This window comes from Engystomops pustulosus, chromosome 5 (assembly GCF_040894005.1).
Source record: "Engystomops pustulosus chromosome 5, aEngPut4.maternal, whole genome shotgun sequence".
Taxonomy (NCBI): domain Eukaryota; kingdom Metazoa; phylum Chordata; class Amphibia; order Anura; family Leptodactylidae; genus Engystomops; species Engystomops pustulosus.
In genome coordinates this window covers 25,227,196-25,251,792 of record NC_092415.1, presented here as the reverse complement: position 1 = coordinate 25,251,792, position 24,597 = coordinate 25,227,196, and the positions used below count along the sequence as shown (strand labels likewise).

Genomic DNA, 24,597 nt, shown 5'->3' with positions numbered 1-24,597 from the left:
ACCATATGCTTCTAACAGCAGGTACAATGTCAGAACCGGGGCCCATGTGTGCTGTCTATTATTAGTTACCGTAGTCAACAGGAATACGATATGGAATCAACCTATAAATGGAGCAGCTTCTACCTTTTTCTTACTTTTAGTATGAAGAAATTATTTTCCTGAATGTGACTTGGACCTTAAAGGGGACCTACCACCACGATTCTACCTCTAAAGGTAGAACGGGTGGTAGGTGGATGAATGGGACGTAAGGATAGCCCTTTTTGGGCTAATCCTTACGTCCCGGCTATCCTTTTGTAAACTTTAATCAGTTGATATGCTAATTTAATTAAGCGGCTACTGGGGCGTGGAGTAGCCGGACATGAGGCTACTAGTCGCGGCTACTCCACGCCCCAGTAGCCTTGTTCCTCCGCCTACCGGGTAATCTTCGGTGCGCATCTCCTCGTAGCTGCGCGCCCTCGTGCGAATATCCTGCGTTCTGCGCATGCGCAGGACGCAGGCTTACGGGTGCGCAGCCGTAGCTCCGAGGCCGGCGCTACTGCGCATGCGCAGACGCCGGGTGCTCGGACGAGGGCGCGCAGCTACGAGGTGCTGCGCGCCGAAGATTACATGGTAGGCGGAGGAACAAGGCTACTGGGGCGTGGAGTAGCCGCGACTAGTAGCCTCATGTCCGGCTACTCCACTCCCCAGTAGCCGCTTAATTAAATTAGCATATCAACTGATTAAAGTTTACAAAAGGATAGCCGGGACGTAAGGATTAGCCCAAAAAGGGCTATCCTTACGTCCCATTTATCCACCTACCACCCGTTCTACCTTTATAGGTAGAGTCGTGGTGGTAGGTCCCTTTTAAGATCAGATCAAGGTTTCAAATCACAGTGCCATGTACCCCCACCACGTGCATAATACAACATATAGGGACCCTTATTTACTAAAGCCCCTGCACCAGTTTTCTGTCGAATTTTGCATATTATTTTATGTGCAAACTGCTTGCAATGTGTCTGCGCCACATATGTGTTGCAAGCGAATCACTTGTGTCGCAGCTGCGCTACACCCAACATGACCAAAAATCTGCGCATAAGGGGGCAATCCTGTGCAGGGTCTGACTGTGTGCCACATTTATCATGAAAAGTCCAACAGAATTGTGTCGCACGCCCCATGTGAAAGGTGCACCAAAAAAAGTTGGTGCACTCTGTCTGGGCAGTGCAGGGGGCGCCAGATTCATGAAGAACATGCGCCACAATCATGAATTTGGTGCCCCCTGCACAATACTAAGGCAAACTGGACATTTTTTGATACATATGCCCCACAGTGTTCCAAGATAACACTCTACATTGCCCGCACTGTGAGCGTAAGGGCCACATATTAGGAAGTTTAGATTGAGTCCCAAGTCTGGTGAAGACCTGTAAAAACTTATCAAAAGCCCAATTTGCCTATGTTATCCATTCTATAATCTGACCCAGAAGGGCAAACAGAGGGCAAGAAAAAATTTCATTTTAGTATTTACGAATTTTACACATTCTACTTTATATGTAGCGTTTATTGAGCTAAAAATTGTGAACTTAAGGGGATTGTCCAGAGTCTGAAGTGGCCCAACCAGAGGAGTTCACACTAATCCAATAGTGGCTCAATAGTGGAAAATTTTATCTGGTGAACCCACCAGATAATGGAGAAGTCTTCTCAAAGTCAACTTTATTCCAACTTCGGTGGCTCATTGCCACTTGCCATTGCAATTGCCACTCTACAACTTTAGCATATCCCTGCTATAATCAAGCATATGTGTGTGTTGGGGCCCCAATGCTTATTTTTGTAAGATTGATACCTTAGTCACATAGGGAGGATATATTCTATCGGCTTGTTTTCCAGAATTTGTTGCATTTTAAAGCAACTGGTTTAGGGATTTCACTCACACCCCATCACTGTGTGGGGACATTAACAGAAGATACAACATAAGGGGACCTACAATGTGCAACACATCCCACCAGTGACTACCACAGTACTATCAATCTCACTGTGTATGACTATGTGTAATTGTTAGAGATTTGACAACTTATGTTATGTGTTACTATCTTACCTACATGTCCGATACAAGAATCAGACTGATCGCTATAAGATGCATTGCAGACAGTCTCAGGAAGTTTTAGGATCGGTCCACACACCTCTATTGGCATGGATCCACTTTTTTATGTAGGAAAAACTGGAAGACATGAACCATGACATGAACCAATCATTCACATGCAGCAGGATTGATGTAGAAAAGTTTTATAGTCGTGTGCTGAAAATTGTAGAGTTTCTTATGATTTTGTACCCTGGAGCTTTGAGGTCTTAGATTGCCGACAAATTATTTTAGAGAAGTTCCCTGTTACAATCACTGCTCCTGGCCAGAGGTGAGCATGTAGCTTAAAGGATTGTACCAATTATTTAAGTAACCCCCCCCCCCCATCTTCATGATAGGGGTGAAGTAACTGATCATTGAGGGTCCAAATGCTGAACACACCTAGAATCGAAAGAACGAGGGTCCTGTTCTCACTAATGAGTGAAATCGATTTATACCTGAGTGCTGTGCTCGGCAATTTCCATCACTACCATACAATTAGATGGAGTGGGAGGAGACATGATTGACCTGCTTCTTCACCTATTAGGTAGAACTGAACCATTGTCCGGATTGCTGGAGCTCCTGTTCACAATATTGGTGATGGACCTTCACCGATCAGCCTCTCATCCCCTTATTATACTGTGGATTGGGGATAACTTAAAGGAAATCTACCACCAGGATGAAGGATTGTAAACTAAGCACACTGATGTACTGGTGTGTGCCCCCTCTGGCAGGATCTGCTCTTTTTTAGGCTTTAAAAACTATGCAAATGAGCCTTAGGGCCTCCAGGTTCCATATAATCCTATCATTTACCCCTCATTTGAATAACTTTAAAAGCCTTTTTTTTTTCATAAAAACCAGGGAATAAGAAGCTTAAAAAAGAGCAGATCCTGCCAGAGGGGGCACACACCAGTATGTCAGTGTGCTGGGTTTACAATCCTTCATCCTGGTGGTAGATTTCCTCTAAATAGTTGGTGTAACCACTTCAGAAACTTATCCACATGAATGTGTTTTACATCCCTGTGGTGTCCATGATCTGGGACAGGTTGTACACAAAATCTCGATTACACAGATGCTTTTTACCCATTGATGTCAATGGGTCCTTGCTAAAAAAAATAAAAGGTTCTGTCCCATGAAAACTATCATGTCTAACAATCGGAATGTCCATGATACTGTAGCCTAAATCCTTAGAATTCTCTTCTTTTTTTGGAATAAATTTGTAATTTTTCATGGATTTTACCATTCCACTGAGGTGTTTGAACCTGCCCAAAAACGACTAAAACATATAAAAGTGAAATGATATTTAAAGGAACGCTCCAGTAAAAACCCATACATTATGTTAGCCTAGTCCAGGAGGTGGAGCATCACACAGTGTGATGCTCCGCCCCCTCTGCCCCTGCACTTGACGGGACTGAGTTTCTGGAGCGCTCCTTTAAGAAAATGTCTGTACATGTAGTATGTATTAGCAATGCCTGGAATCTTCCAGCCGTTTCAGCTATAACTTTGTGCTTTTGGTGTGTACTTTGTTGCTCTTGATGTTGATTTCAATACTTGTGTTTTATTTTGAATTATTTTTTAATTTCAGCTTGTTGTCTTTTTTTGGTTTTTGTTTTTTATTGCTTTTTTATTTTTTCCCCCTTTTTTTTTTTCTTTTTGTTTTAATTTCGCTTACCAGAGCCAAAGCCTTAATAGAAGAACAGCGCCTTTTGTTCCTAGGGTCCAGGTAAAGGCTTTTTCTGCCTGACACTAACTTAAAGCTGTGTGTTCATATTTTGTTTTTTTGTTTTGTTTTGTTTTTGTTTTAGTTTGGAAAATGCATTGGAGGAAAACTGCACATTTGGTTTGTTTTCCCCTATCTTTTGAAGCGTGTTGCTAGCATTGTGCATTCTCCGGAGCGACCCATACACTAGTGCATGAACATTGTAGCACATTGGGAAACTTTAAAGAGACGTGGCTGCTCAAACGTTTATTTTAGGCCTGGAAATTACAGATTTCGTAGCTATTTTTCACATCAAAAATCCTCTCGATGAAATATTCCAAAATCTGGAGTCTTAGACATAATAAAGAATGCAGATGCCAAGAGAGATATTGGGGCAGATTTATCAAGCTGTCTGAAATTCAGAATATTTCTAGTTGCCCATGGCAGCCAATCACAACTCTGCTTTCATTTTACCAGTGCTCATGAATATTTTAAAGGGGATCTGTGATTTGTTGCCATGGGCAACAAGAAATATTCTGACTTTCAGACAGCTTGATAAATCTGCTCCAATATGACAGCGTCGGCCCATTCCAGAGGCAGAACCGTTACCAAAGACCACACACCCCTCTCTGAAGAACACTTTAGGGTCTAAAGACATGACTGTATCCCTTTAAATTATGTTTAAAGAACTCAATCCCTATTACGTGTTGATGATCAGTGGCTGAGGGGAGGGTGCACGGCGGTGCTTCATCTAAAAAACTCCACTTCAAAGTTAATAATAATGGTAGTTTTGCTGCAAAAACTAACACGCTATGCTAAAAAGTACCTACCTGCATCTAACTCTGCATTCCTGGTTATTAATAGAGGCAGATCCATCTTTGCTTCATCTAATTAAAATCAGCTCTGCTTACACTAACATGTTATAGCCTTCTGGAGGGCGATCCAGATTCTGAGGACAACAATGATCTCTGACTTAAACGGAAAGAACCGTTCGTCTAAGCTTCTATGATTGTGACCATCTCTGGGTGTCCTCAGGTGCAGGGACAGGCTTTAAGCAATGTGCAGGTGCAGGGCAGCAACACCCTGCGCCGGCCCACTGCATGGCCAAGCACCAACCAGTGTAGAGAGTGGAGAAGCCGCAATTTCTGGCTCTGCATCCGAAATTGCGACTAAATCACGGCTTGTATTACTGTTAAGGTGTACAAAATGTGCTAAATCCCCCCTATGGGTGATCCGTGAAAAAGGATTGTGATTAGGTGCACTCTTGTATTTAATAGATCAGTCACAAAATCCTGAAATAAACCATCAAAGTCAAGCATGGATAAACCAGGAACACTAACTCATAGATCCAGGCACCTGGACTGCGGTAATCGTCTTATATGTGTTATCCACAGCCCCCTCCTTCTAAAATCAACTTTTAAAATGATGCTTACTAGCTGTTACTAGTTACTAGAAATGCAGCTTCACAGGCAGTTACACTGTACACTTCCCCCTTTCAGTTTGTAAGATTACATCAGGCATAGAAAGGGAGGAAGTGCTGAGACAGCATGGGTAGTGGGAGAAGTGCTCATGCACAGTGTAACACCGTGTGAAGCTGCAGCATGGAGGGCCCTAGTAACACCCCCCTTCCAATTCCTGAGCCCTTCTGGCTCATTAGCATAATTAGAAGGAAGGAGGCCGTGGATAATAAATATAAGAAGATGACCACAGTCCCGGTGCCTGGATCTATGAGTAAGTGTCCCTGGTTTATCATGACGGATTTTGATGGTAGGTTTCCTGGTAAAGTATTGCGTGTACTGACCATACAAATAACAGGTGGCACATGGATTTTCACGATTGTGTGCATCTGCCACACATCCATGGGAAGCTTAAGAGTTGGTTCAACACTTGGCTATCCAACTAAAATCAAGTAAAACGTATCACCCCTGATCACAGGATTGAGGATCGGTGGTTATTAATAGGGTCTAACTCCTGAGACCAACAGTGATCAGGATCCCTGAGTCCTCTTTGTGCGAATGGAGCAGCGTGGGATTGACGCAGGCCGTCCCATAGAAGTGAATGGAGTGGTGTTCACATATGTACTGCTCCTATCACATATAGAGGGATCCTGGCACTCCCTGTGGACAGAGCACCTTTAGGGTACAGTCCCTCGGAGAAAGATGCCGATTTTCTGACGGCAAATCCATGTCCACATGTCTGCCTTGCTCTACACCCATAAAATATTGGGCCTGTTGCTTCTTTTTCTCCAAAAGGGAGGTGGATTTTGACACATATTTTTTCCAACACCAAATCTTCAGCCCATAAAAAGCCATTATACAGGAGCCCTGGGGGGTCAATAAAACTTTCGGAAGATGAAGCTTGATCAACAACGCATCAGGTTTACAGCACAAGCTCTTGTGTATACTGTATACCAGGGGTCTCCAAACTCTTCCTGGAGCACAACTCCCATCATGTCTTTACAGCCCCCTACAACAGTGGTGGAGCAAGACGTTGGAGAACACTGGAATGCACCATTTCATTTCAAAGGAAGGACACATAAAAGTAGACATAAGACTTCACATTATGAAAACGAAATCTATTTATAGGAATAATACCTTGAAAAATATTAAAAACTTTAATTTTTTGATGTTTTTGGATTAACACTTTTCCCTGGAAATACCAAAAAGGCTCCACGGTTACGGTCACTTAATGGAATTTTATGAGATTTCAAACACAAAAGAATTATAAATTTTTTATTCAATGAGCGCCCCCTCTTCTGCATGGCAGTGCCTGGTACTGCAGCTCAGCTGTATTATCTGTAGCATTAGCCAGAGTCTCTTTAAAGCTTTTTGGTATCAGTCCACAATCACAACATGCTTCCTACTGCATTTTCCAATCCGTACAAGCTCCTGTAGTAAAAGACAAGCACATCAACTTGTACCTTATTCTACAAAGGGGAAATATTCTTATTCAAAATATGGGGGGGGGGGGGCATTTATGTCCTGATGGTTGTCATGTGAGCGTCTAATACAAGTGAATGGGAAGTAGCTGCCATTATACTGTGAATAAGGTACAGATTGGTTGCCTCTCTTTATGAGGAATCTGTTTCCTAGCACTAGTCTCTACTAATCCGCTGCATGCTGTGTCACCGCCATCACTGAGCTGTATGATATAGTAGGACGGGAACCTTCTCTTACATTGTGCCGTGTATCTGGAGCTCAATGTGACTAATTGTCCTATAGGAATGACATAATAGTTATGTTATTTTATAGTTACTATAAAATTGTTTATTTATATTTGTAATATTATCACTCAGCAAATCAGAATAGTAACAATACAGAAAGTCTGATGTAATGGCAACCCCAGAGGGTAAACAGGCTGATTTACTGAAAATATATTCTGTATGCACATTACACATGTACACGACATATAGAAGAAAGATAGATACAGATACATAGATAGATAAAAGAGATAGATAGATATGAGATAGATAGATAGATAGATAGATAGATAGATAGATATGAGATAGATAGATGCATAGATAGATAGATAGATAGATAGATATGAGATAGATAGATGCATAGATAGATAGATAGATAGATAGATAGATAGATAGATAGATATGAGATAGATAGATACATAGATAGATAGATAGATAGATATGAGATAGATAGATAGATAGAGATAGATAGATAGATATGAGATGATAGATAGATAGATAGATATGAGATAGATAGATATGAGATAGATAGATATGAGATAGATAGATATATAGATAGATAGATAGATATGAGATAGATAGATAGATAGATATGAGATAGATAGATAGATAGATAGATAGATAGATAGATAGATAGATAGATAGATAGATATGAGATAGATAGATATATAGCGGACAGCACTCCAAGGTTCCAGATTCAAAAAAACGTGATCTTTATTGAACAAGTGGCGACGTTTCTATCTATCTATATATTTCAATCTATTATCTATCTATTTATCTATCTATATATCTATTGTCTATTGTATCTATTTGCATCAGGGTAAGCCCTATTTTTTAAGTTTTTAAATCTGTATGTTGCATATAATATACATGTGAATGTAATTCTCCCTTATTCTCGCATAACGCACAAATCTCAGGAGGGCTTAATATATGGCAGTATGACCGTAGAATCTGACTACACAATCTTTGTAGTCTGTTAACATGGAAACACATAGGGCCACATTTATAACAGCCTGTACACTGGGAAACATGCGCGGAACCAGGAATTGCGTCTCTCCCTCCCATGCTGGTTGGACGAACGTTCTTGTCCCACTCAGGTGCACTGGCTACAGCCGGCATCCATTTAGTACTTCCAGACCCTTTTCACATTTCAGTTTTGTGCCTAGTGGTAGTATGGACACAGTATTACAGGATGTTGTATGTATAGTATGGACACAGTATTACAGGATGTTGTATGTATAGTATGGACACAGTATTACAGGATGTTGTATGTATAGTATGGACACAGTATTACAGGATGTTGTATGTATAGTATGGACACAGTATTACAGGATGTTGTATGTATAGTATGGACACAGTATTACAGGATGTTGTATGTATAGTATGGACACAGTATTACAGGATGTTGTATGTATAGTATGGACACAGTATTACAGGATGTTGTATGTATAGTATGGACACAGTATTGCAGGATGTTGTATGTATAGTATGGACACAGTATTACAGGATGTTGTATGTATAGTATGGACACAGTATTACAGGATGTTGTATGTATAGTATGGACACAGTATTACAGGATGTTGTATGTATAGTATGGACACAGTATTACAGGATGTTGTATGTATAGTATGGACACAGTATTACAGGATGTTGTATGTATAGTATGGACACAGTATTACAGGATGTTGTATGTATAGTATGGACACAGTATTACAGGATGTTGTATGTATCAGCATTAGTTAGAACCGTATGAAAGTCTCAGTGGATTGATGATTTTTTTTTGTCAACATTTAATATGTAAAAAACATAACCATAAGATCACTGCATCCGGCTTTGTCACTTCTTGTGTCTATGTGTTTGTTTTTAACCATGTCCATGTTATTCATTGCATGTCTTTATTAGACACCTTTCAGGCTTTCCTTATGAGATGCATGCAAATTGTCCTTCATTTCAATGTTATTGATATTTCTGGTTGTGAAAAGAAGGATAGTTGATAGACTGAATGTGTAATACTTTATTTTACCTGTGGGGGTGCTGCAAGGAAATTCAGGTGTAAGGCATAAAGAGGAATTTCATGTACCCTATTACGGCCTATGCCTCTATGTCTGAGAATAGAGAGCCACTCTATTGTGTCTCCCGTTTCGGCAGACTGCAAACAACCCTTTTTTTTTTGCATGATTAGCTGCCATGCAATCCCAGATTTAGCTTCTTTTGGCAAAATCAGCAGCAGGACCTGGCCATCAGTTGAATGTCCTGAGGTTGTTTTATGAAGTCTCAAATGAGACAGCTTGTTGGAGTAGAAACCTTTCACCATCACTCTTCTCCAAAAGAGAGCTGCCATGCCAATACGTCAAATTCATGGAACAGTGTTGGACTGGCCCACCGGAGTACCAGAGGATCCCCCGGTGGGCCCAGGCTCTAACCCTTTACTGGACTCAATTCATGTAGGAAGCTACCCAATGAGGAAGCTACTAGAGTACATTTCATAAAAGTTGATGGATAATTTTATCTAATAAATTACAAGGAAGTACCAAGGATTTATTATTTGTGTCTATATAACATGTTTGTGAGAGTCTTGTAAAATGATATATAGGTAAGTGTTCTCATAAGTTTTTCTTCTATTCCTATAAATGTCCAATTTTACATCGGAATAATAAAATAAATTCTAAGTTATACCTGTTCACATAAAAAGCTAAAGTTTCTGAATACAGCTTAGATTCCTGACAACATATTCATAAATGGTAGTCTGTTTCTACGGCAACCAGGAAAAATTTTAAAAAAGCTATATACATTAAAATTACTACAATTATCACAATCATCAAAATCCATCATGATAAACCAGGGACATTACTCATAGATCCAGACACCGGGACTGTGATAATCTTCTTTTATGTGTTATCCATGGCCTCCTTCTTCCTAAAATCAACTTTTAAAATTATGCTAATTATGCTAGGCAACCCTGTGCATTTCCCTTTAATACAGGCTTAGTGGTCCATACTGAATGTTCCAGTGCTGATGATGTGGCTTTAGATGTAATTGGCACTCTCATAAGTGTTAAATAATATCTTTGCTTCAAAAAAATATCTGAAGATCCTACAAAATATAATTAACAAGAAATCTCGCCCCCTCCCACTCAGTATTATCTAATTGTACAGATAGAAGCCTTAATTAGTAAGTAATGCACAGCGCTGCCCCAGATATGAAGGTTTTGCTTATTTAGAGCATTTGCCTATTTTCTACATTGTAATTAGAGAGGACGTTCTGATTTCTGCAGGAATATGGAATATGTCGTACTGGGAAAATCAGATACACAGAAAGACTCTGTGTTTTCATCTACAATGTTATAGTTATCGAGGGGATCTGCTGAAAAATCACCCTGGAAATTTCATGGAACCGATATGCGAAATAGCTTCTAAAAGCCAAACAAGAAATGTGTATACAACCAGCACTGTTTCTGTATTTTTGCTCCTCATCAGTATGGACTTAAAGCAAATCTGTCACCATTAATGTCATTTTAAGCTGGGACGGGTTCCAATAGACCAATCTCTACTGATTTTAAAACTGCCTTTGTGAGCATTCTGATTCATTTCAGTACTTTTTAAAATGTTATTTCACATTAACTGGATCTCTGCTGTGGCAACATGTGGTGAGTGCTGAAGTAGGACAGCAGCAGCATTTGTGTGCCTGTGTATCAGCCTTCCAATAGGTTCTTCCTCTACTTCACACCATCCCCTTCCCTCACCTGTATGTATGCTCAATTTACATGACAGGGAAGGGGAGGGATCTGGGTGAGGAGAGGAGACACAGACACAGAGGCTGCAGCTTCCCCCTCTCTCCAGGGACTCACTACATGCTTCTGGGAGGGATCCAAGTAATGCGAAATAAACCTTTATAAAGTAGTGACGGTATTCAGAATGATATCAATGGCTTTTTTAAAATCATAGCATAGTCTATGGTTTTGTGGTCTTTTTATACACATCCACCTGCCTCTTTTTTCTGTTGTAGACTATTGGAACCTGGCAACAGCTAAAAATGACATTCCTGGTGTCAGGTTCACTTTATCCCACTCTGGCTCCTGAGTTTTTGGGCCTGAGAACGAACAAAAGTTCTGGGAGCTCACGGAAGCTGCTTCATCCTATGATTGTGCTCCTCAGACATGGGAAGGAAAGTCTCCTGGGAAGTGGAAGTAATGTCCCATGTCTAAGAAAGGCCACTCATTGACTTAGGCGAGTCCATGACCCCCTGGAAGGATCGGGAACAGGAGTGGGCCATAAATGTGTTATTCAAGTATATGTAATTCCCTTGGGTTTTTATCATTCCTGAGAAACCCCTTTAATGGCCAGTTTTATTGTCATAGAAAATTGTGGGCTCAACTGGCTCACAATGAACAGAATCAGATTGATATAGAAAAAATCAGCAAAATCTAGGTTACCTCAACGTGCCATAAACCTAGTAGCTACAATAAATTCAGTCCTCACGTCTAAGACTCTAAAAATGGTGATTATATTGCAGTCATGTCAGTGCTAGCCCAGCGCTCGATTGAACCTGTGTCTATTATTACTTAATACTAGTGATTATATAATACTGCATAGAATACTAATATTATATAATACTAGTGCTATTTATTGCCAGAAGGGCACAGGCTTGAAGAGCAAGGACTTCTGGGTTTGTATAAACTTTTTATTATTTTTTATATATGTAAAACTATACAAAACTCCAATGGATTCTCACTATAAAATCCTACATTCCACCCAAAACCTGCAAATTTATTTTTACCCGTTCCCTTTGCACGCCACATTTGTCGAAATGTGGGATCTCTATGGAAACAGGCTATAAACTTAGCTGAGCAACTTTATGGGTTGTATCAAATTCCCTACTTTGGGGGTGATTTATCAGACGTGTATGAGGGCAGAACTGTTCTAGTTGCCCATCGTAACCGTTACTTACTCTATTTCCATTCTCAATGCTTCCTCCTAGAACCTTGGTGTTTAACCCCATGGTTGAGCACCGTGATAAAGGACACTCGGCAGCTAGTTAGTAATACAGGCAGTCCCCAGGTTATGTACAAGATAGATTCTGTAGGTTTGTTGTTCTTAAGTTGAATTTGTATGTAAGTCAGAACTGTATATTTTTATAATTGTAACCTCAGCCAACATTTTTTGGCCGCTTTGACAATTAGATTTTAAAAATGTTGGATTGTCATCAGAACCAGGATTAACAATAAAGCTTCATTACAGACACCTGTGATAACTGTTACAGCTGATTATTATAGCCTAAAGTACAGTGAATTATCAACATCCAGAGGTCCGTTTGTAACGAGGTGTTGTCTGTAAGTCAGGTGTTCTTAAGTAGGGGACCGCCTGTGTAGGATTCCTTGAATAAACTTATTGCTGTGTTCTATATAAAGTACTAGCAGTATAATATCTGCACCATCATTCAGCATGAATCATGTTATTACTTTTATGTTACTACTTTTATACATATATATATATGTTTATTTATATCCAGTGTGTGTTCCCCTATAAAATAGCCTGTTTTCTCTTCTGCAGATAAAACTCTGGTATGACAAAGTTGGTCATCAATTGATTGTCACCATATTAGGAGCTAAGGACCTGCCATCGAGAGAGGATGGGAGACCGAGAAACCCTTATGTTAAAATTTATTTTCTTCCGGATCGAAGGTATGTTCAGAGGCGTTTATTATTGTATGTTCTTCTTACTTGAGATGAGGGATATGTAGAATCCATCAAAATCAATACGTAGAAATTTCCAATTTTTTTTAAAAGATTCGGTTTGGGTCTGACCTTGTTCGATCCGATCAAACTTTGCTCCAATTGTCCTGTAAGATGTTAAATAACCCTTCTATTCCTTCTGAACACTGATTTTTCATGATAAGATTCTATCTCGTTTCGGAATTTTTAAATTCTTATTGCCTTTTGTCCTTCCCCCTCGCTAAGGTTTGGGGTGAATGACAGTGGCACTTCCATTATATGTCCGGAGCACAGCAGAAAAGATTTGGATTTGATTCGGTTCCTGAGAATTTCCTGAAGATTTGCTAATCTCTAATACTTACCAAAATTTAATTGACACGATGGGGACTTTTAAGCCATCCTGCGCACGCCATTAAACAACCTACCTCAAGTTTGGTTTACAGCATTGTCCACCAAAATTGGGATTACTGCCATGTATGCTATGGTGTAATGGGATCACATGACATGCAGCGGATTGGGTTATCCTTTACTAATCACAGCGCCACCAGTGTCCATGAGCACTATCTTTGTAGCGAAACTTCCTTTGATGAGTTTATTTTTGGGTAACCCTTCTTACAAAAATTTGTGAAGTGGGTGTCCAGTGGTTGGTCGCGCTGCTCTTTTTTTTTCAGGATTTGCTATATCGATAGATCATTATATGCATAACAACAATTGTTCACTAGATTAGAGACATTTATTATACATAAAAACAGTAAAGTTTAAGAATTCATCAGTATAAAATTTGGACGACGCGTTTCGGGGTGGATTAACCCCTTCTTCAGGTCCACAAGGTTCTGTAGGTTGTAATAATGTATTGTCAGGTTTTGGATGTCCACAAGAAGTTATACAAAAGTACAATTTATAATCTCATAGGAAATGACATTATTGTCTATAGTAGATAAAATATAAAATTTTAATCTTTTGACACATAAAACAAAATAAGAGTGGTTCAAAATATACAAAGTTTAAAAATGTAGTAATACATTAGAACAATAATTATTGTGAAGCCAGTGTTTAGAGGTATAACAGAGGTTTAGATTCATTAATATGACAAGAAGAACATCTATTGATGGAATTCAAATAAAAAGGTGAGTGAACTGACCTTTCTGTGTATCAGAAATCGAATATGGAACTCTTTAGACAAAAAGTACTGTTTTATGAACACTAAAAAGAGAGAAGTAGGGTGTAATATTAAACAGAGGAATAAGTATCCAGTGGCTGTGGGGCAGGGGGAATTGTATATTATCTGACCTTTCTTACGCTGAACTGAGATGTGGGCCAGTTGTCCGGTATCGAATTGATATATAAACCTGCGGTGCTGTGAGGGTAATAGTAAAACCAGCATTAGAATGTCCCTTGTCTTTAAAGGGGTTGTCCGAGTTTTTGAAAAAAAGATAAAAGTGGCCGGGACAAGGCTGCTTAAAAAAAATAAAGATGTACTTACCTCCCGGTGCCCTCCCGTATCCAGCGCTGCTGTCACTCCGGTCCGGGCGCCATGTAAACAAACATGGCCGCCGGAGCAGCGCTGGATTCAGCTTCCGGACGGCCATGGCCGGGCACGCCTATCCGTCCCTATACACAGCATTGTGTATGGGGGCCGGAAGGTTGTCGGGTCCAACCCCTTTAATTACCTTGGGTGATGAGCAGGATAAAGGACTAACATAGAGGGTTTGTCCGGTCTGGTCAGCAGCAGCGAGACGAGTGATCGCAGCTGCCGTTGGCCGGGGATTTAAATAGGGCCGGGGCGGAGTGAGCGCCTGCGCTCTGCAGGTGAATAGAAGGTGTGCTGTGCCGGAGATGTCAGTGGAGTGTAGGCTGAAGGGATCTGGTATGTACGTGCGCTATTATTGAGGTTGATAATGTTAAGTCTTTATGGTAATTGATGACCAGGAAATTGATCTCAAAGTGAGTTTTAATAAAGGAATTAGTTAGTTAGTCCATTGTTGGTGGCGTTGATCTGGGAATTGGAATTATATGGAGTGAATCCTTTGGTGTGAGGGAAGAAACATTATAGTAGTAAACAGTATATAGGAACCATATGATGATGAATAGTATAAATAATTGGGGGGTTGGAAGCCTATATGGGATGGACTTAATGGAGTAAGGGTCAGTGGCATTAGATTCATTAGATTTTCTCAATGCTTTCATTGAGACCGTAAGGGTTCATGGTGTTTAACTTATAGATCCAATAGTTCTCTCTCTTAGTAAGTTGCTGTAATCTGTTGGGATGGTGTTTGGGGATCTGTTCTATTATTCTTACAAAAATGGATTTGTCAAATATAGACAACTCCTTTTATTTCATCTACGGCTTTTCTTATACATTCCTCCGACTTCCAAAATAGTTGTCCAACAATTTGTCAAAGGGATTTCCAACTTTGTACACTCGTCCCCTAACCACAGGATTTGGGATAAGTATCTGATGACTGCAGGATTAACGAATGAGACCCAATGAGTGCCCCTGCTCCTGCCCCTCAGAGCAATGGTGCACATTCTTCACTTCGTCGGAACGTCCATGTAAGGCCAAGTTCACACTTGTGTTGGGGCTTTATGTTATTCTCTCTATTTTAGAAGAACAAAGTGGAAACTAAAAATAGAAGGTCTTCGGTTCACATTCGGTTCCCCATTGATTTCGACGTAACTCATGTCTCCGTAAAAAAAAGAAGGCCAACAGGCGGATGAATCTAGCCAAAGGCTAGAGTGGACTCGGGTTTGCCTATCTCCTACAGTTCCATAGGGAGCAGCGGTCGAGCATGCGCACCAGAACATGGGGTTTTAGTTGCAGAGACCTACTCTACATTTCCCTGAATCTCTGAATGGTCTCAATGTGCAATTTCTCAGCGCCCAGAGCTTGGTGTTTATTAGTTTTGGCACTTTCAGATAGAATTTCATTAGTGAGCTCTTAATGAAGGGGATATTCTCAAATACCAGCTAACTTTTAATTAGGTTTCATATCTCCTATTGAAGGTCATTAAGGTATTTTAATTGCAGATAACCAATATAAATTTACACTCCTCTCATTAGAGGATTCTCATGTAACGTCTGCCAAGTGCAGAGATTCCCATCTTCTAATAAGTAAAATATGTCGATACTTTTAATGAAATCCTAATGTTACTAGCGTTATTGGTGCAAGCCAAGGGTCAGCTACGATGGTCTAAACACATAATTAACTACACTACGCATAAAAATCAAAAGTCTCATGTGGTTTTTAATTGCACGTTCAAGTCTTAAAGGGAACCTGTCCTCTTGTACACCAAAATGTAAACACAGTTATCATCTCGAATACTGGAGTCTTCCTATGTGACCTCCGGAGGTGCCAGGAACCACACTAGAAAACTGTAAAAAAATATTGATATACAAAGTGTCAAACCCTACATTCTCAGTAACCACCTTCTTGTATCTTCGTCCCCTGCATCGCACGTTCATAACTAGTCATTTTTATCAGTCTTCTTAGGGCACCTTCACATAGATCTGTCACATCAAATTTTTTTTTATACCTGACTTAACATCTTTATCAGTTGTGCTTATTAAAGGATGAAAAATAAAATTGAAGACAACCCATATATGTGAACATACCCTTAAAGTACAAATGTTATTGCAGAAATGAATAAATTAAGTAAGTTTTGTAAAATACTTTATTAAGACTCAAGCCTTCTCACCACTTGTTAGATAAGGAGCTGGAAAATAAGGAGCAGAGGCTAAAGATTAACTCATTACAAACCATGAGAATATTTCACTTGATGACTCAGTTTTCTGAAGAGATTAGACTATCCAGGGAATGTCTGTAATGAGTTAATTCATTAGATACTTAATCAGGTTCTCTTATCTCTGAGCTGTCTGTGGAGAACAGGATAGAAAGCTGATTTACACCAACTGTCTTTGTAAGGGAGAAAGGAAGGGGGAAAAGAAGGACACAGGAAAAGATTTCTGTAATAAAGTATATTACAAAGTTTGTAATTATCATCTGCACTATTGATTAATGTAATTTTATGGAAACGTTTAGTTACACTTTAAGCTTTGTTACCATTGACTCCAATAATTTAAAGGATCAAGGATTTTATATTGATGGCCTATACTCAAGATAGGCCATCAATAGGCCATCAGTATCTGATCTCTGACTATCTGACACCTGGTCCCAACACCAATCAGCTACTTGACCAACATAAACACAACAAACATACCAAGAGCAGATAGCTTGTTGCTGGATACAATGGCTGGATGCCATAGTAGGTGGGGCGGTTTTACGTTTCACTTAAGTAGGATACAAATCTGCAGTCAAAGTCTCTGGCCACTACAAAGAACAAAGAGTCATTTGCCTCTTTCTCTCTAATGTGAAGAGCCCCAACAGCTGATTTCTCAGCCCCCACACTGATCAGATATTGGTGGCCTCTTCTAAGCAATGTAAAATCCCCTTTAAGCAATTCAATATTTGCAGTAGTTTCTTACTAAACAAGTAGCTTCATGTGACCACCACTGTGCATGTAGCTGTAGGGTGAAGGGTGTGGTCACCTTAATAGTAGTCAGTAGTTTGGGGGACAACCTGATGAGACATACTCTGCAGAAAAGAAACAAGGATGTTAAGAGAAAACATTACATTTATGATATGTGATGATCCAGAAAAGAGGAGAAATCTGAGCACCTGCAACACTAAAAGGAGAAGATATGACCAAATTATAATCTTCCACTGCTTACAGAATCGGCTTCTGTATTCAAAAAAATGTATGATGATGACCATGTGATGTCTTGGTATCTTTGTTTTAGTGATAAGAACAAAAGGAGAACAAAGACTGTGAAGAAAACATTAGAACCCAAATGGAACCAAACATTCATTTACTCTCCAGTTCCCCGACGGGAGTTTAGAGAACGAATGTTGGAGATCACACTTTGGGATCAAGCAAGAGTTCGAGAGGAAGAAAGTGAATTCTTAGGAGAGGTAAGGCAAAAATATTTCTATTGTAGAATAAGATAGTATGATATTCTTAAATGGGTTATCAGGAAATTATATTGATAGACTTTACTTATAGGCCATCAATATCTGTTTGGTGGGTGATGATGACCAACATCAGATGTTTGGCCCAGCACAGAACTGGAATCAGATGTCTCCATTCTCCATTTTCATCTTGTCCATTAGTACAACCAATGTTGTGGGAAGTACCGTATATACTCGAGTATAAGCCGACCCGAGTATAAGCCGAGACCCCTAATTTTACCACCAAAAACTGGGAACACCTATTGACTTGAGTATAAGCCGAGGGTGGGAAATGCATTGGTCACAGACCCCCCCAGTATATAGCCAACCAGCCCTCTATAGTATACAGCTGCCCCCTGTAGTATACAGCCAGCCCAGCCTGCCCCCAGTAGTATACAGCTTTCCCCCAGCAGTATACAGCCAGCCCAGCTTACCCCCAGCAGTATACAGCCAGCTCAGCCTGCCCCCAGTAGTATACAGCTTGCCCCCAGTAGTATACAGCTTGCCCCAGTAGTATACAGCCTGCCCCCAGTAGTATACAGCCTGACCCCAGTAGAATACAGCCTGACCCCAGTAGTATACAGCCTGCCCACAGTAATATACAGCCTGCCCCAGTAGTATCCAGCCTTCCCCCAGTAGTATACAGCCTGCCCCCAGTAGAATACAGTCTGCCCCATGTAGTATACATCTTGCCCCCAGTAAAATACAGCCCAGCCCAGCATTAAAAAAAACTTATATACTCACCCTCCGGTGGCCCCGATGTGCAGCGCTGCTCCCCCGATGTCCGCGTGGCTCGTCTTCAGACTTCCGCGCCGTCTTCTTTCTTCTGCAGGGCGCCCGGGGGAAAAACATGGCGGCGCCCAGCAGAAGAAAGAAGACAGGCGCGGAAGCCTGAAGACGAGCCGCGCGGACACATCGGGGCCACCGGGGGGTGAGTATATAAGTTTATTATTTTTAAAGTATTTTTTACTCTTATATGGACTCGTGTATAAGCCAAGGGGACATTTTTCAGCACATACGCGAGTATATATATGGTAATGGTGAGAGATTTGTGTTTTTAACCAAAAATAATGTGGCAATGAGTGCTTTTCCTCATGCACGTTTCAACATTGAGATAAACAGAAGAATGCCAAGTCTTCCCATCCATCATTTCGAACATTGAAATCAATGGGATGATGAATGGAAAAAAATGGATGGCGTCTGTGACGTCTGAAACTTCGATCTACTGCATCTCTTGTCTAATTGAGTTTAATGTGAAAAAATTAGATGGGATGATGGATAGGATGACAGGTGTCACTAAGAGAGTACAGGAAATATGACCCTGTCCATCATAAATGTCTTCTGTCACCAAGACAAGTAGTGAATAATTTGAGGACATTTTCAAAGAAAACTAAATCCTAATATAATCAATGGGATCGGTTCCAACTTCCTTTTCTAGACATATTTTGGCATTTAATGTCCAGGGAATGGTCTACAACCATGTTGGTATCAATCTGGGTTGTATACAACCAGTTAATGAACTTTCATCAATTAAACCAAATCCAACTCTTTCCATCCTTCAAAAGTTTCTGCTTCAGTCATTCCAATGTACGGTAGTTGGAATTTTTTCTATAGTCGCCAACATTCCCAGACATTCAATGTCAATATTTTTGGATATCTGCAGTCAAAAGCCTTCAACTAAGGACCACCCATAAGACATTTCAGAGCCTAATTAGAGTATTTGGTACTCAGAGTACCTTGAAACTATATCCATTTGTCTCTCTACTTGTCATATGGGGGGCTAGAGTGGACAGACTTGCACCGCCCACTTGACAATAGAAATGCAAAAAATATTGACATTAATCACTCCGTAACGGAAGGGACTTCCAAAAAGATTACATCTGCACCTGAATTAGTAGCACAATTTGTGTTAGAGAATGCAAAGAATTGGGGTCAGTGAAAGTGGTGAAAAGTCTTCTATACATCATGGCTGAATTCCTAACCCTACAATGTGCGCCCCCACGCTAAATGAGCCAACATCCGATGTCAGTCGTCCTTTGTTATTAACTGCTGTTTGTGATATTTTTAGGCAGTCCCGATAACAGGTTTTTAAAAAAAATTTCCTGCAATGTCACCAATAACCTAAATAACATCACCTGGGAACGAGTGGGGGGTGTAAGGAACATTGCACAAAAGAGTCCAGCTGAGCTAAATATACAATTGTAACCCTTTTGGCAGCTTTTATTTTGGTGTAAAAATGTTAAATTGTTCCCTCCAACTCCATTGATGACCAGTGCAGCACCTGCGTATTACTCTTGATTTCCACCCAAATCCAACTGAATAAAAAATGTGTAAAGCTTTCATTGCTATTCTTTTATTAAGGCTAGAAGATTAAAAATTGTGCAAAAGTTTATCAGCCTAATTATGGTAATGAAGTGACCTTCTGCTTGAAAATCTAAAAATTTACAATAAATGGAAGTAAAGCTAAAAGAAAGTACCCACTGCTCTTATTTTGAATGTTTTTTTTTTCTCGTATTTTCGGTCCTTACTTTGCTTGTGTGTTATGACCAATCAGCTTCTGAGAATGAGTGTCACAGACTACTGAAGCATAGTGTGTATAGACTAGTCGGACATACCCTCTTCTGATGTTGGATGGACCAGGGCAGGGGGGAGTGTCTAGGACTACCAAAGCGCATTATCGGAGAGTTGTTCCGAATCTTGGTTGCCATTTTACAGAGAATTGGGACTAGAACACCTATGACGGAAGGAATGAAAAGGAGAGCTCAGGTTCTGCATTATACATCCATTATGAATGGAGAGGGGTTGCTTTAAGAATAAGATTCAATCACACATGTTTTTGTAACAAAGTTCTTGTTATGTAATGTGTGTTTAGAATATGACACAAGGTCTAGGATGACAATCCTATTGTCACACATTGTCATGGACTTCTTCGCATGTTGCTCAGTTTTCGGTTGTCATTTCGTAAAAAAAAACAAATACATTTGCATCCCATATATACATCATGTTAGACACTTTACTGACATTTAACAGATGGAGGTAGACGGGAAGTGAGATTCCTCTCGATGACTGACGGCAAAGTGGTGAAATCCCTCCAAGCAGACGTATAATGATGTACCTGACAGAGGGCATTACTGCTTTTGTGACAAGACCTTCTAAATACTCCACGAGGGAATGACTAACGTGTAGTTCATCATAACTAGAGTAGGATTTACAGGACTGGATTCATTTGAGCCTACCCTTCTTTGATGAGCTCTAAAAAGAGTGTATCCTTTTGGTAGTGCCTGGGTAAAAAAATATATTGGGGATGTAGTAAAAGAAAATGTAATGGGTTCACAAAAAGTTGAAAAAGAGTTACTTAAAAAAAGTTGCTTTCATCTTGTTTTTGAAAATGAGAGATACGTAGTACATATGCCATCCTCCGTTGGACGTACGACTTTAGCTTCTAAAATCAGATGCCATCAATCTTACTTAAAATAAAAAAACAAACAAAAAAAAGTACTTGTCGTCTGAGTCATGGAGTCATCCTGTGGAAACTCTCCTCTCATTTCCCTCCTGACCCCCTCTCCCCTAGACGCGTAGTCGACTGTGCTGTGTGCATGAGCTCATAAGCTCAGTCTCTTCCAAGCTCTGGACAAATAGAGTTGTGGACTCCACTGGTCAGTGCACGTCTGGAGTCAGGTGGTTTACGAGGTTCTCCGCCCATGCATTAGATTTGAGCTTTTGACCAATTACGTGTCCAGAAGGGAGGCGGGAGAAGGAGATCAGAGAAGTGTTTCACAGGATGACTCCATGATTTAGACTGCTCTATAGACTTTACTTTACTGCTCTGAGGACTTTATTTGGTGAAAAACAGGTTTGCTTTATGTGTTATAAGCTACCAGAACCTGTCATTAGTTTGTTATGTTAAAACCTGAGTATAGATTTCCTTTATGACTTCCGAAAAATTTCAAAAATATGCCCTATTAGAGTCATTAACTTGTGGCTATCTAGAAGTTACTCACCTACTTTGTATGGAATGAGACTGATTTAGGGATGAGCAGACCCCTTAAAGAAACCGGACGTTCACCCACACTGGTAACACTCACAATCGGTGCTGCCACCAATCACGGGTGTTACCCTTGAAATGCCACCGGCAACACCATGTCAGCTCTGATCACGGATGTTAACTGAAGGGCGGGTGGGCCAAAGGGCAAATCTGAACTACTGACTTAAGTTTGGGTTAGAGGACCCGAACCTGCAATGTTCAGCATGGATCCGAACATAGTTGGGTCCACTCATCACAACTCCTGGTTTTCCTTTTGGAGAGTCTTACAGACAGTGCTCATTTGCATACAATATACAAGTTACCTCTCCTCCAAAAGGCAGAAGATTGTGTCTTTTGTGCTAACTCTGGGCAGATAATTAGAACACTCAGGACTTTCTGCTGGTTTATATTTTTTTTTTGTGCAAATGTTTCATAGAAAGTTAATCACTGGTGATTCATTGGTAACTTACTGTATATGTAAAATAACAAAAGTTCTCCAACTGTCCAGTCCTTCTTAATCGTCTACTGAATACAAAGCCATTCACTATTTGGAGCTGTGACCTAACTCAGTCTATGATTGGCTGAGGAGTCTCCTCCTAGCACTTCCTGTGGTGCTGGGCAACACCCAGGAAGTGCAGTGAACCAGCCAATGGGTGGGTTGTATGCAATTTTCTAATTTCAAATATACTTATAACTACTTCGCTAGTTCCTGTAACTTACTGTTGTATTTTTGTCTGCTGACCAATTATTTTTATTTCCACAGATTCTAATTGAATTAGAAACTGCACTTTTAGATGATGAGCCACATTGGTACAAGCTTCAGACGCATGATGTGTCCTCATTGCCACTACCCCACCCGTCCCCATTTATGCAACGGAGGCAGATGCACGGAGAAAGCCCAACTAGAAGATTACAAAGTAAGTCTTCAGCAGTAATCGGTGCATGTGCTACCTACAGACCCATCCCCAACATTGATACAGATCTCTGGATGTTCTATCATATGCAAATTACTATTTTTTAACTAAATAATATAACAGCATTAGAAGGAAATGTATAATCTCACAAGCAGGCGGTATTACAAGATTACACATTATTCTGTATATGTAAATAAGGTACCGACAGATGTTCAGGAAACCTCTGAAACGTTCTTCCCTAAGTCCCTACATCCCAGATGTACATGTTTAATGAGTCAAATATCATGGTTGTCCTCCTGAGATATCTGTTGTATTCCCCAATATTTATATGTCTGCCATGTACTAGTTTTAGACTGATCATGCCAACTCGATAGGTGTCGGACATAAGTACTTGTCCAACAATTCCAACCTCTCAGACATAGGAACGCAGGGCACTGCCAAGGATGGAAATAGTGGAGTAATACTTCTTGTAGACATCTACTGCTTTCCCAAGGATAAAAGATCCTCCAGTTGAAGTACGAATGCCCAATCCTTTTCTCCACCATCGGGGATAATTCAAGGGAACCTATTAGATGGTCATCTGAACATTTATCTCATATGTATGGCCATCTTTAGCATAGAGTGTCAAAATTAGACACCAAGGGGGTCATCTATTTTTATTTTTATTTGATATTTTTTCTGTCTTTTTTGCAACTTTTGGCGTATTACAATTTTTACGCCTTTTTGGGGAATTTTTGGCATTTATCTTTTCAAATTGTCTAAAATTTGTGACATATTTGGGTGCAAAAAAGAACTCAAGACGAAACCATACTTAAGTAAAAGTAGAAAATGGAAAGAAGTGACTTGAGACAATCCTGTGACATTTTTGAGACATTTGTGAAAAAAATAATTAACACAAGGAAAAAGGGAGATTGATAAATTACCAAAGTAGCCGAGGGAAACACGACAACAAGCCAAAACAAACAGAGATAAGATAAATGACCCCCCCCCCCAAGAGTATATGTAAATAGACGCAGGGCATGTAGGTACTATGGAGCTACTGGAGGAAGGTCCTTCAGGCTTGTATGTGCTAAATTAATAGATCCAAGAAGCCTTGATTCCTTCTATAAGTTGATTAGGATAATGTTATCGTTAATCAGAACCAAATTTGGGCCCTTTTTATTTTTTTCCCTTAACTTAACATACGGTGGTGCCCAGTTCCGCACCCCACAGTGATAATTAAGACTGGCATGGTGATAGATCATGGGAACAAAGCCACCAAGTCAGGAAGTCCATCTTTGGGTGGAGTTTATGGCCTAAACCAAGACAAAAAAAATTAATATTTTACAAAGGACTTTTCTTTTCGAAGTAAGAACTGAATTCAGATATGTTAATCTGAATAGCAAACCATGATGCATCACCCACTGGCTGAAAATGTCACCATCCCGTGAAGATGGCTGAATCGCTTCATATATCCACACAGTATATCTCCTCTCACTTGACGCTCTGCTCGGTGACATAGGGCATTATGTCTGCATCACTTTCATGCTTGTTCATCAACAACATTAGTACATTGAATAATGACAACTTTGAGGCCCGGTCATACAAGGAAGGTAATAGGATCTTAAAGTGTTTCCTCCACTTTTTAGACATATGACATTTTTTGAAAGTTGACTCGATTTACGGTATGTAGAATATTATTTTTCCCCTTCAGTGTAGGTTTAGAAGGGATCAAAATGATGTACTGACCAAAATTTGCAGTATCAGTAAGGTAGATGAGATTGTAATCAGAATATAATCCACACAAAATGGGGAGAATCCAGAGTTTGGCCTAACCCTACTCCTGTGATTTTTGGTCGGGCCAGAAGGGTCAGGGCTCACCAGACTAACTTCAGTTTATCATTGTTCTATCCAGGCCACTAGTTCTACATCACTGTGGCTGCCAATAACCCCCAAGCAGGGCAGTACACTTTTTTTT

General features: G+C 40.1%; 1 protein-coding gene across 49 annotated transcripts in view; it reads left to right on the top strand.

Annotated features, from left to right (window-relative positions):
- Positions 1-24,597, top strand: part of RIMS2 (regulating synaptic membrane exocytosis 2) — a 443,591-nt gene that overhangs the window by 271,983 nt on the left and 147,011 nt on the right. For 41 of the 49 annotated variants that reach the window (XM_072151364.1, XM_072151362.1, XM_072151350.1 and 38 more), the window contains 4 exons: positions 3,765-3,812; positions 12,537-12,667; positions 17,495-17,666; positions 22,490-22,643. In XM_072151364.1, the coding sequence (XP_072007465.1) occupies positions 3,765-3,812; positions 12,537-12,667; positions 17,495-17,666; positions 22,490-22,643 (505 nt within the window). The remainder of the gene's footprint in view (positions 1-3,764; positions 3,813-12,536; positions 12,668-17,494; positions 17,667-22,489; positions 22,644-24,597) is intronic. The other 8 variants (XM_072151360.1, XM_072151358.1, XM_072151384.1 and 5 more) reach the window with 1 other exon arrangement.